Source organism: Echinococcus granulosus (assembly GCF_000524195.1).
Source record: "Echinococcus granulosus chromosome Unknown EG_S00283, whole genome shotgun sequence".
In the NCBI taxonomy this organism is placed as follows: Eukaryota; Metazoa; Platyhelminthes; class Cestoda; order Cyclophyllidea; family Taeniidae; genus Echinococcus; species Echinococcus granulosus.
Genome location: NW_020170663.1, coordinates 22007 through 36067, shown reverse-complemented (window position 1 = coordinate 36067; position 14061 = coordinate 22007). Strand labels below are relative to the sequence as shown.

The 14061-nt window shown below is 40.0% G+C and overlaps 2 protein-coding genes across 2 annotated transcripts; one reads left to right on the top strand and one right to left on the bottom strand. All coding sequences in view use genetic code 11, as the record gives it.

Moving 5' to 3' along the window:
- Positions 1 to 2670: 2670 nt before the first annotated feature.
- On the top strand, positions 2671 to 3808 carry EGR_10853 (hypothetical protein; the record flags this gene model as incomplete). Its single annotated transcript, XM_024500102.1, has 2 exons — positions 2671 to 2805; positions 3746 to 3808. 2 exons carry the CDS (start codon positions 2671 to 2673, stop codon positions 3806 to 3808), a joined length of 198 nt encoding a protein of 65 aa, XP_024345488.1.
- Positions 3809 to 4588: 780 nt separating this feature from the next.
- EGR_10852 (Homeobox protein EgHBX3) lies at positions 4589 to 5550 on the bottom strand (the record flags this gene model as incomplete). The annotated part of the gene is made up of 2 exons (XM_024500101.1): positions 4589 to 5053; positions 5143 to 5550. 2 exons carry the CDS (start codon positions 5548 to 5550, stop codon positions 4589 to 4591), a joined length of 873 nt encoding a protein of 290 aa, XP_024345487.1.
- Positions 5551 to 14061: the final 8511 nt, after the last annotated feature.

Below are 14061 nucleotides of genomic sequence, written 5' to 3'. Positions count from 1 at the left end.
TACGTTAGTAAAATCTTCGTTTTATGGTGCATTTCAAGCCTTATTCGCCTTGCATCTACCTCTAAGACAACAGCAAACGTATTGACAGCCACGTCCATCTGCAAAATTAGTGCCTAAATTTTTGTCAACCGCAACAACAAATTTTTGCTTCGTTACTATCAACGAGGTAGAAACGGCAAGTAATTTCTGGGCACCACCATCATGACCTTATTCGCAGCTACAACCACAAACAAATCAGCAACAGTAGAGCAAAATCGAGGTGTCACAGAATGGATATGAACTCTGACAGACGGTTATTGTCCTTATCGGAAAGGAGTAGTAGCTCTAGGGGAGAGAACGAAAGTGAAACCATTCCTGATGATTTTATCCTAACTAAGTTTTGTACTTTCGCCTGGCGGCATGGCCCCCAAGCTATGCCATTAGTCCCACCCCGCAAACTCATCCCTTCAATACGTCGGCAATACCTTTCTACACTAATATTGCGTCTTTTTTTCACTTCAGAGAAGAATCGGGCGCTACGACTGTATGAATGATTGGCACGACTTATCTGCTAGCTCCATTGGTACAACATAACCGGTTCACGAGGCACTTCACCGTGAAATCGTGCTGCTGCATGTCCTTTGCCAATGTGCAACTGGACAGTCTATCACCTATATTGTTTCCAGTCGGGTCAGCCAGAGCGTTAGTGATCCGTTCTTACTTATCATACCTTGTTATCAGGTCTGATAAGTACAACCAATGCGAACATAGCAAACAGTTCACAATGAGTTGGGTTGCGCCTTTCTGTCTCTTTTTTTGTTGAGTTTGGTGCAACAACACGTGGGCGACAACTTGTTCCCTTCCTGTTTGTTCCTTTGTGCTGGTACACCGCTTACGGCTGCATCACTAGCTTCAGTATCCAGTAGGAATGGTGGAGTGCCTGATTCAAGGTTTGGTAATTATAGAATAGTGGCAAAGAATTATTCTTATTCAGCTTGGAGTTCTTTTTTTGCCTGCTTGCACGCTTGCTTATGCAGCGGATTTTTAATCAAAGGAAAACTGTTGGCAAAACGCTTACAGTAACCGGTCAAGCCTAAAAAATACCTTGTCTCGTCTAATTGAATGATTGGTACTGACCATGCCCTCACCTGCTTTGTAAGGTCTATTGTAAATTCCATCCCTTCTGACGAGTGAGTATACCTCAAGAAGTTGACCAAATATTGCAAAAATCCGGTAAGAAGCTAATCTTTAATTAGCGGTATGCTTCTGAGTATCCCCAACGAAGACAAGAAATTCATCTAGATGGGTCATGTAAAGTTTCGAATACAATTCAATTTGTGCGGCTCGCATAAGGCGTTGGAAAGTAGCCGCTGCATTGCAAAGTCCGAAAGGCGTTGTCTGGGATTCATTCGACTTATTTGGCCATGTGAATGCGGTCTTCTTTCTGTTTCTTTTCTGTCTTCTACATACCACTGTCATGGTTTTAATTCCCCTGTGGAGAACCACTTCGACATGTGTAGAGAGTCCAAAGAATGTTTATTTGAGGTAGTGAGAAAGTATCCTTTTCCATTACTGCATTCAGCTTCCTGCAATCGGCGCATAGCCGTTGATTTTCCATCTTCCAGTTTTCTTGGAGAAATCGGTAAGGCCCATGGTGACTTTGATGACTTTGTGACCCCATCTCTGACCAGTTATTCCACCAAACAGTTTATTCTTTTAGCAAAGAAGATAAAATGCGTTTGGATAGCTTTTAGATCGACTTCGTTTTACTAGTACCCACCGTATGTTTCAGGATGTTTGTTATTCCCAGTTTAATACCTTGCTATGAGAATATGTTTGCATACCTAACGAGTAGTTCCTGAAGTTCTTTCCTCCCATTGTCTATAAAACGTAGTAGTCGTCTAGGTTGCGAATATTGTTGACGTCCTTTTTTGGCAGCAAATGAGCTGTCGTGGAGGGTGAAGAAGGTGCTCTCCAAAAAATTCAGGATGGTGCAAAGGACTACGTCTTAAACCAGCTTTGGATGAATAACAGAGTTAGAGGTTGATACATTTTTCTTATTATCCTTGTCAGTCCTAAATTTCAATATTTTTGTTGCCTGAATGTGAGTGACGACACCCAGGAACGGAATTTGTACATTCGCCAAGTTGGACAATTTTTGAGAACTGGTACATTTCAGCAATAATGGTTAAGGCCCAAATTTTGGCGTTCCGTCACCTATCCACATTGGCAAGCTAGTTTTGTAGTTTGCAGTGGTTTGCAAAGTTGTGGTTAAAATGGAAAGCTTGCATTTGAATAAAGTTGCAATGCAGTTGCTTAGTCCTAGCCTTAATGGATTGCACACAAGGTCACTTGTGGCCTCGGTCACAGTCACTCCCAGTAATCATGACTTTGACATCGTTAGGCAAGAGAGGAAGTGAACCGAATCCCCATATTTGATGATTGACCCCGGCTGTAGTTGAATTTGACCGGCCAAGTCCCTTTTTGCTTTGTTTTTACCATGGAGCAGTCAATCATTTGCTTATCTGCTTACTTGTGACCCAAGTGCGAACTTTTTCCTGTTCAAATGTAGTCCTGCTTAAAGTTTATTCAACTTTCTTTCCGATTTATTTAAGTACTCTTTAAGCAGTTGGGTCAATGTATAAATCGCTCTTGCAAACTAGTAGCACCAATTACTATTACTTATATAAAATGGCTTCTCAAGGAGGAGCCATCAGTCGGGTTCTGTGCACTTCAAATCAGCTTAATGTCAAATGGATGGAATGCAGTTGTAATAGGTGTGTCAATAACCAAATTCACGAGGTTGATTCTGGCCCCAAAGACACTGTAGGTCCAGCGTCACTGTTGGGTTAACAGCCGAATGAACAACTTTTCAGTTTCGGTCTTTCCGGAACACGATGACTCTTAAAGTTGAAGATGTAAAAGGGGATCAAATAAATTGTAAAATTATATTTAGATGGCACGCTCCTTAAAAATAATTTGGAGCCAAAATTTCGGCTTAAAGCTATTTGATTAGCAAACTATAAGATCTCAGTGATTTTCCCCCTTAACATGGTGAGGTCTTGGAATAGCACCACCCAGCTTGAGTGAGATATTACATCTTCTGCAGTAGCCTTAGAAGTTTTTCTCACCTAAGTGCTCAAGTGTCCTCAGGAACTTCACGGCAATTTGGGGTCATGACTTTTAAGTGGAATTAGCATGGATAATTTTATGACTGCCTTAAAATTAACATCTTAACGTGTTTTTTCCTCTTCCTTCCTTAGATTGCATCTCCGAAGGCAGCCAAATTTGATAAATTTTCACTTAGTCCTATACCTTTTCCGCTGCTTGTAGCAACATTTGAGCAATACTCAAATAATTTCGAGAAATTAGGCACTATCTCTCTGAAAAAGTTGATTAGAGCACGCTGATGAGGACGAAAGGGGGGAAAGGGAAGGAGCATCCCTTTTCTCCTCCGATCCTGCAAAACACCATAGCTGCTGATTAAATTAAGTCCTTAAACAGTGGGAAGTTGAGAAGGGAGACATTACTTCAACGATGACACTAAGCACATGCTCAATGACTTCAGCTCAGCATGATTTTTTTTGAGGGAATTGTCACCAACGCCACCATCGACTTCAGAACTTTGTGTGAAGGGTTAGGTTGCGGAAGAATTTGGGTCCACGAATGCAAATACTAAGTGGTTATTAAATTCAACAGCAGAGCTCCAAATGTCCGATCAAATCAAATGTTTTGTACTTTGAAAAGTTTATTTCCAAATTTCTAGGCTCCAAATGTGAATAGTGGTAAACAATCAGGATTTAAGAAAGTAAATATGGATTTACTTTGATTTTTAACAATCGGATTATTAATTCAACCTTTGAAATTACTTAAAATAAAATAATGACGATCTGGAGATCTAAATGGGCACTGCTCGCACTCATGAACGCCACCACCCACCACCACCACCAGACAGGGGAGAAAGTGAGTTGATTTGAATCCTGTGTTTAATCACTTGGCATTTAAAGTGCGTGACTGGCCAATCACATTAGCAATAGACCCTACATTAAGTACCATGAGAGGAGAATCATACCTCCTCCGTGTTCTGAATTAGATGGCTGTCATTCCGCAGCAGCGTATTTATTACGATTAAAATGACTACCTAGTTAGGGTGGGATGATCAGTCGGATAACAGAAGAAGCTCAAACCAGCAAAACAAACGTAAGCTTCGTCGTGAAATACGTTGTTGTTAAAAAAAGAGGTTTAGTCCCCCCTCACCGATGTGATTAACGACCTGGAAGCCAATGGTTCCTGTTCCCTCAAACTTATCTGCTTACCCAATGAACATTCTGACGTGGTTATAACTGTTTAATACTTCTTCCTTTGTCCCTCGATAGCTCTTAAATAATTTGAACAAAAGCAAAACTCCCAACTACCCTACACATTACATTTGAGTCAGTTAAACGAATTATCACCTCGTTTGATCACTGGACAAACCTTCACGGCGGGTTTAAATAAACTATGGGACAAAAATTGTGGCGAAACCATCTACTACATATAATCTTGACGAAAGAAAAGAAAATTTCGGATAATTTTTTTTTAATGAGTGTCACTGTTACCATCACAGGTGCTACCTTTTGCATGCCTCATTAAAGATGTGTAGAAAAGCTCCATTTTGCCTTGGCATGACTTCGCTCTTGTCTTCTCCCTCTTTATTAATAGGCATCTTGCCTTGTATTAGATTCATTAGAGTTTGCCAGATATACTTTGGATTAGCCTTCATTCCCGTTTCTTGCTCTACCAAAGGTTGTGGCATTGATAAACACATTGGTGGAGTTTGTACTTGTATCGTGGAATACTGCAGTTGCTGTTGTTGAAACGTTTGTCCGATTGGTAGTGTCTGGGGAAACGGTGGGTCACAATCTGATCTAGGCGAATCCTCTAAACTTCTGATGCTCCTGTTACACCAGAGCGTTGAGACCTTTGGTTGTAAATGGGCAGATTTAATTGGCCATTTGTGAACCGAAGCTTCGACATGATCATCATGAACAAATCTCTTCATCTTGTAGCGATGGTTTTGGAACCAAATCTTTACCTAAGGCAAAAAAAGATTGCACAAATTGCTATTCCAAATTTACAAAAGGCACTGACTTGGCGCATTGAACATGTCGACTAGTGATGCACCTGCGTAGGAGTCAGACCGATAGTATGAGCGAGTTCCTGGCGTTCCTGGGCGGTGAGATAGCGCTGTTTTCTGAAGCGTTTCTCCAACTGAGAGATTTGAAATTTGTTGAATAGAACCCGACGCTTGGATTGACTCTGGAAATTTGTCACTACCACCATTTCCAAGTCACGAGGGTTCATCGATGATGGGTAGGCGCCGGAGTCGCTGGAGAGGGTAGGGAGCAAGGAAGGGGAGGGGAGGTTTGGTAGAAGAAAATTTGACATTTGGAAGGATTTTGCCTGATTTCGTTGATTATCCTCTTGGAATAGGAAAGGCTGCGTCCAGGAGCTCTGCTGCACTTGCATTTGTTTACTGGGCACGGGTGAATTCGAGTTCGTTGGTGTGGAGCCATGAGTGGTTAATTCCATCGTGATACCCTTGTTCTCGGTCCCCTGTGTGTCTACATTGAGGGGAAGGTAAAAGTGTTTGATATTTCCCACTTAGGTTGCTGTGCCACGTCGGTGGTAGGGACTTATACCTCGTTTTTGAGACCCTGAGATATCTCCTACACTTAAAGTGATGGTAGAGATACTTAAGTCATGGCACCTACGTAATTGTGGAGCAATTTGCGGATAAATATCGAAGTATTTTCAAAGGGTTATTTTTCTTCCCACCTGTTATAGAGCAAAACTGAAGCCATTAAGCAAAAATTGGAAGAAGATATGGAGCTGTTGTAAAAACTGGTTTCTGTACATATTGTTAAACAGTGGCATAAGGAAAGGAGGAGGGCTATCTAAACATGCAAAACCCTTAAGATCCTATCTATCTAGTCCACGTGGGGTACTGATCGGCCCTAATAATCAGTCGGAGTGGGACCCCGACCCACATTGATGTTATCCGAGAGGTCGCAAAGTGATAGACTCAGAAATAGCTTGGATAAATTTCGTGTCTTCTGGGGTCTTAGGTGTCAGCACCCGCATCCCTAGATGAGATAAGAGAGAGAGGTAGGTGTTGAGGAGTTTAGGAGTTAGGGGTTAGAAAAGGGGGTCTGTTGATTTACAATGTGTTATTGCACTCTGATTATCATCAATGTAGAACCTTGAATGAAATCCGTTGATGAGATAGGGTTTAATTTGAGCGATGGAGGACAAAATTCTCCCAAATACAATGCATTTTGGTCATTCGAAACCGTAAAATTAATAAGTGAGCCATGCGGATTATTACATGCATGATGCATATTTAGAGGGGACGGATCAGAAGCTAACATATGAAATAAGCAAAGGGGAAAGTAGACAAAGGGATCATTAAAAAGCATTCCCTTATTTGGTTAAAGCAAATAAGGATATATTTGCTTATGTAAACAAGTTATCTGAATCTAAATAAGGATAGTAAATTAGATGCTTTATGCTAAGCAATAAAAAACTTTCTTAACAGAAAGAAAGCGAAATTAAAAACTGCAAACGAACCATGGAAACTGGATAACAAGGGAATTGAGGCCTCAAATAGCGTTTCCTTATCACCATCATCCAATCCCAGAAGATGTCGAACTGAGAATATTGAAGAGACTTAAATTCAGTTTATAGAAAACCAAATAACCTACCAGTCATTTACTTGGGGTTCAGAAATCGTAACTAGACTTGCAATCTAAAGACAATTGTGATGCAGTAGAACCAACCTTACTCTTTTTATAGACGTCTCAGGTAAGGTGCATGCCCCTGATTGGTGGATGGGCAACCAATCACAGAACGAGGTAGTGCTATGTTACTCATCGTCTATTTTGTAATGTCAAGGCCACAATTTTCTCACTACCTTGGAGTCTGGTCTGAACCTTATGTCATTAGTAGTATCGTGTACAAGTAACAACTCAAAGCTTCATATTATGGTGCTATGATTAACTAAAGACCAATTACAAAGGGCAGTAAGGAACAGCCGAAACGCCTTTGGTAAATTGTGTAACAACCCAGTAAAAATAAAAAGTTTTTTTATAGCATTAACAGAGAAACTGCCAAAAACTGGACCCTATATGGACAGGAACGCAAAACACATGGCAACCAATTTAGTGTGATACTCTACATAGGGGCGAAACATAAAAGATCATAGTTATGAAATTCATGCATTTCCTGCAATTATGACTAAAGCCAATAAAAACTCGAGTTCTGACCGTTTTTTGGCAATTTTGTTGCATGAAAATAAATGCAAATCACTTGAATGATGGTCTGTTTACCAAACACTGAGTTAAATGTGGAATTGACCAGCATATTCTGGATAGTCTAGTGGAACTTGGGTTTGTAAATAAAAAGTTGAAGATACTTCTTCCGTAAAATGATTAAAACATACGATAGTAAGGAAAAAGAGCTCTAGAGAACAAATTGAAAAGGATGTGAATTGGGCGAATTGTTGGCCATACAAAATACTTGTGTTTATCAAGTAAATCAACAACTACATTCCACCACTAATATTCTGACTACTCCACCAGGATGTTTCGAGGATGTGAAATCTCGACTGGATGTTTGCATTGCGCAATTCTACTATTAGATCAATAGAACGACCTTTCCTAAAACCGTGTTCATTCAAACATCAAAGTTTTATCATCACATAAAAGTATGTTAATTTTTCATGTAAAAATTTTGAAAAAAAATTTAACATAAACCATTAATAAGGAAAAAACTACAAATTTTGGTGTTTGAGTTCTTGCTTCACCTGAATGTTGCTGTCAACGCGCAGGAACGCGATGGACGTCGGTGATTTGACAAATGACACCAATCAGATGTCGGTGGAACACGAGTGCTGGACGAGTTTTGGCAGCTCGGTATTTAGTGAAAATGCGTGAACAGACTGTTTGAAGGTACAAAGCACACCATATGGCTGATCAATCCACTGCGGTAGGGGAAAGTTGGAGCAAGAGAGGTAATATATCTGAAGCAAAAGCGCCCACTTTCACTTACAGTTTCCATCGGTAAGTTCATAATGATAAATAAATCAATAGTAATCATTTTAAAATGTATTCAGTGAATTTGCAGACGACTTAATTCAGCTACGCGATAAAGATTATCCCACCGATGGAGGTCATCATGACCATTTGAGTCAATGGTTATAAACGATGGCTTGGTAAACCTGATTTAATTTACGCATTACAGGAGTATAAAGCACATACATGCACTACTTTACCTGTCAAAATGGGCATTCTCCTTACACCCTTACACATATCTTGAATAACTCGCCAATGTCGGATTTTGAGGCAGAAACAGGCTTCAAGTTAGGCGGTGATCACTGCATCTTACGTGAATGCATCAATGGGCTCTCAAGTGCAAGGAGCACCAGTTGTCAACCATTTGCATCACCTGTGTTCCTCCTTTATGCACTGCGGGTGACTGCATTTGAAGCAAAAGTTACAAAATGTGGCATAGATGGTAATGGGCTTAATACTTTCTGTTATCATTTATGTGAGGATTGCAAGGACGGTGAACTTAGCTACCCCTTGCATTTGTCGTCCGCGATACCCCCGTCACCTTAGCTTTTTGACTCGCTAAAAGAATGACGACTTATCAAAATTCTGTGATTGACACAGTGTATTTGCCAAATTTATCAACAGTGCTCAATGAGTAGAAAATATATGACCTACCCATAAATCTAAACACACTTCCTCTCTTCTGTTTCCATCATATTTTGAACCAACTCTCACATCACAAAAGATCGGTGGATGCCATTTATACCCGTCTGCTATAAAAAGCGAGTTTGAATAGGTTTTAGAGCAGCCGAAGTTTCTCTTCAAGCTTCTTGTATGGAGATTGAGTAAGGGTGCGATGACAGAAGTAGCTAGAAAAATTTCATTCCGACGATGAAAACACCTCGTGCAGGGATGCTCTTTAGTCTTGGCGATGAAGCAGTTCGAGATTAGTTCATCAAGGCCTTTCAGCAATACTTAAGGAGAGTTATAACAAAATAACCCGTAAACGCCTGGATCGGTTAGGAGAACGATGATCACTAACCAAATAAGTGTCACCCACATGAGTTTAAAGATAGAAATCAGCTTTACAGTCAATCATTTACCCCTTTCCTCAATCGCATTTGTCACAAAAACGCATGATGCACTTCAGACTGCTTGTGGACCGATTAAATGACTTGCGATAAGCAGCAGTTTTATACTGTAACGTTTGGTAGGCAAATTCACAAATATTCCTGTCATTACCTCATAAGACTACACTTTTATAGTTTTGGGCTGCTGATGGAGTTGTTAACTACATATTCTTTCCAAAGGCCAGGTGTTTACGACTGGCGTATATTTAGCCGACACAGTTCGAAGTGGTCAAGAATCAACTTCTGCATAAATCATCCGCAAGGAGTCTTTTACCTTTAGAAGAGATACTGCGCCAACTCCTTCATCCGTATAATTACACTTCTCTTTAGGTGATGCTTCTTATCTTCTCCATCTGCCGGAGGGTAACTTGATCTCATGCAGTCTGAACAACTCAAAAATCCAAGTAAGATAAAAATTATTGTATTCATATTCGGGTTGTTTGCTTCCACAGCTAAGGCAAGGTAGTATAGTTTCTTTTCCATCAAATATATTAATGCGTCTATATAGATTGTGCTTAAACATTGTTAAGAACCAAAAAACGAGCTCCTTTTCAGTCTCTTTTAAAGCCTTGTGGTTTGTGAACTGTTTTTTTTTCGTAAAACAAAGAACATACAGTCTAGCATTTTGCCACTTATAAAGTCTTTACTCCTTGGAAGATTTATCTTTTACCCTAAATGAAAGAATTGCTTCATTTTAATTTTTTTGAGTCTATTTACCTTTCACTGTTCAAATTTGCTCGTTGGGATATGTAGGCTTGAGATATAGATAAACCACCTTAGAAATGGGCTTTAGTTGTAACTGCAAGGATAATTATCGTCTTCTGTTCTTTTAAATTATGTCTTTATTGAAGCGACTTATCAAAATGTACCACTACTGCGAATTGGCTACTCAGTGTGCTTACACAGACTTCCGCGTGAGGCGGAGCAGAAAAGTTGTCTCTTTGTTTCTCAGTATCATAAGCATTTTGAATCAGGTTTGCAATTCAAATGGGATTTGATAACAGAAGGCAATGATTAACCAATCTTCTGCCGACCGCTTGTTCAATAATCCTTCCGGTTTCTACTTCGACCAATTAGCGTGAAGCAATATGCGCTCACCTAACTCTATTAAGCCAATCACCTCAAAAGCTGTAGTGGACAACGACACGGCATCGTCGTGTGCATTAGTGTATCTTTCAATTAAGTGGAAACCTTGCCTAAAATTTGTCGCAAGCTTGCATATTACAGCGGGCATCTGCAAAGTTTTCCAGGAGCTTGAATATCACCTTCTTATACCGCTTAGGGAAACTACCATTCTACTGGTAATACTGAGCGTTTCAACTCAAAACAACGTGATTTTACCTACCTATAAATCAAAAAAGAGGAAATTTCTTATGAGCCTCCTAATTTCACCGCATTCCAAATTATTTATTTAGGGAAATTACACATGATTCGTAAACCAATTTGTAACTGATGAGTACTAAAATTCTTTTTAGGTCAAGTTTTCTTTTCCTGCTTGCTAATGACCTGATCAATACAAAGGGTGACCCCCATTTTTAAGTCAGCCATAATATGTGTTACACAGGTTAAGTTTTCCACCTAAATATTCTGGCTTTTGCCAATGTGTACTCAACAGTTCATTCAAATAATCCGTGAATTGCGTACATCACCTGTACAAGGAATGATATAATTAACTGGTTGCATTCACTCAAAAAAACCACAAAGAAATTCACCCTAAGTAAAGGAGATAAGTAATAAGAGTTTATTTAAGTGCACCATTCGGATACAAGTTATTTAACTCTGAGTAGGAAACTATCTCTGAACTCTACAACCTCAGTTCACCTTGAGAGCACTTATCCACTAAAAGATTTCCCCCCCGAACCATTCTGCTCATTCCATGAGTATGAAAACGAATGAGGGAGAGGGGAATGCTGGACCCATTACACGTGTGAGAGTAGATTCAAGTCATTTTTTGGATGTCAACATGACCCCATCTACTCCGCATTCCATCCACAGTGAAAGTCGTTATCAAAGTAGTGAAAGAGACAAAAAAGGTGCTGATACTTTTGGCTTCTAATACCTTATTTAATGTGATGGTTGTGGTGGTTACGACATGGTAGGTTCCGGTCTTAAATGCCTTTTTGCTAATCCGGTGCTGGATGGGTGGTGGATAAACTCTGCCTGAGCTGGTAGCTACTGCGCCACTTGAAGGCAAGTTACTTTTATCCATTTCAGGATCAGCAATTTTGCCTGCAATAGTGCCTTTCTTTAAACCATCTTTATTTGTGAGGGTAAATACAGGGGTTCTCCTCCTGAATGTTATTGTGAACTGACCTGTCAGTAAATGAGCCTCTTAAATTTGCTCTACAAGTGCCAAAGCATGACACTTTAGCGTTTAATTGCAGTTGCTGTGATGCTGGTAGAGTCTGTGGCTTTTTTTACTGGCGAAATCCATGAAGCATGTTGCTGTCTCAGCTTAGACATCATTGACCTTTGCAGACGACTTTGGTCTGGGGCAAATATGATATAAGAAATCCAATTAAGACCTTCGTGTTTAAATCCTTTGCTATTTGGAACAAAATTGACCCATTTCGCCAGGTGAGTTTACTAAACAATGCCATAACTTTTTCATTTTTTAAATATTTTGATGCTTTCATAGTATGAGATCTTTGTAGAGCCGTAAAAAATTGGCAGTTCTGCGTTTCTTTTAAACTACTAAGTTAGAACTTTGTTACAAAGTGCGTCACCACTTGTTACAAGGTGTGTCGATAATTATCACTACCGTCTTGTGTGCACGTGTCACCTGGATCCTATCAAGGTCACCGACCCGAAGAGGGATAGGTGATAATGACCTCTGGGGGGAAGGCTTTACCAGCCGACGTAAAGGACTCGCATAGAAGGCACAGTAAGTAGCACAAGGACCACATAAGCATAAGTCTGCATGACTAACCTTGACCTCTGAGTGGTTATCAGTATACATGAGCACAACTCTGCTGGATATGAGCCAATCAGGCAGGCGAGCAGAAGTACAACCCTCAAGAATGTTCAGAGATCACCAATCAAGTGCAGCTTCTACAAAGTTGACACGAAAAGTATTTCTGGGATAATAAGCACCCTGCAGCACAGATCCTTGAAAGAGGAGTGTCAGTTGTGATTCGGACATTTCGGCGTGACGATTTTCGAATCACAAAATGGGTCCTGGAATAGTACCGACTAGAAGGTTCTTTGCAGGCGCTCACTCAACTGTTAGGAGAACGAAGCCAATTCTTGAGGGTGGTATGATACTGGAAAGCTGTGACTGGTCGAATTGTCGAGACGTCAGTCGGAATGGATGAAGATTTGAGCTATCTTACCATAGTGCATGGTGGAAGAATTATATCTTCGGTCACCTCTTCGCAGACATTAGGGCAAAATGTTTTGTTTGCCAGAAATATCAAAATTCACCTCTTTATATAAACAACACTATTTTTCTGCAAATCTTGCTGGTGTCACTGGTTGTGGTGACCGCTGCAGATGCATTCCTACTCTTGCCTTAAAGGCAGTATTACCTAATCACTGTGAAGAATTTCCTTTTAAAGACTATGAATATACAACTCTTTGCGCGAGAGAGTCAATAGTCTAATTGTATTGCCACTTCTTCGCATAGCCTATTCAGAGCGCAGTAGGGGTATTCAGTAGCTCGACAGCTAATCTTCCAGCACAATCAAGAACCTTTTTGTTGCAGTAGGTAGCATCTATGAAATATTAAAGTACTTTAAGCTTCAAAAATTAGAATACTGACAAGGTGTTGGCAGCAACGAACGAATCCTTGTTTGAAGTTTACGATTGGCTTAAGCGCCGTTAACTTCTAAGTGCCTTACCCACTCAACCACAGCCAGTGAATGCTCCTGACTTCACTGCCATCGTAATAAGTTGTTTTAGAGTTTTGTGAACAAATGTAGAAAGAAAAAAATATCAAAAGGAGCCAATGGCTTTTACCTTTCGATTCCATCCACCCAGGTGATCTAGCAAAAACAATGATTGTGTCGTACTGGTTTAAGGTAAGTCACGATTCAAATGTGAATTCATCCAACTATTTGGTTTGTTTCTTTTTTCAGTCCCCTCCAAGCAGTAGAAGATGATAAATTGATGATGAATGATTTATTTGACAACTAGCTAAATCTAGGAAAGTAAAAACGGTCGGCCATTCCTGTTGCTTTAGAAGACTAAAACCACTAAATGGCAATCCTTTTAGCTAGAGCCCTCCTTTAGTTGGCTGCTAAGGCATTTATGAGCCTAGCTTAATATTTCTTCTAGCAAATGTTGCTACAAATTATGCATTGGTTTTTTTTTCAAATTTGACAAATATTTTTCCCATTATATGCACTTAATATCCCCATAGGATGATTCTGTAGCGTCCCGAGACTCCCTGAGGACGAATGAAGACAAAATACTCGTGCAGAATATACATTTAGCGCAGAGAAGGTATCTGGGCTATTGGCATGGCTCAAAAGGCCAGCCCACCTAGCGAGGTACAAAGGGGCTAATTCAAAGTACAAAAGTGGGGCCTCGCCAATGCCAAAGGGATAAACCACTACCGTATTACACTTCTATGCTGTTGAGACCACTAGCTAAAGTATGTAGTAAGCAATGTATTTACATGAAAGGGCGCATAAATTTGTAGATGGAAGCAAGTCGTGAGAAGAACGACCTAGATATGACCTGTCACGCATTATCTTGCCTGATTTTCAGACCTCTGTGAAGGTGAAACAATTAACTCTAAAGAAATCACCATCACCTATTGAGCAGTGGCTGTTTAAGAAAACATACTCAGTCTTAGGTAATTCATAACAACCAAGATCCAAAAGAACGTCATTACTGAGGGTTAATTTATTAATCTTTGG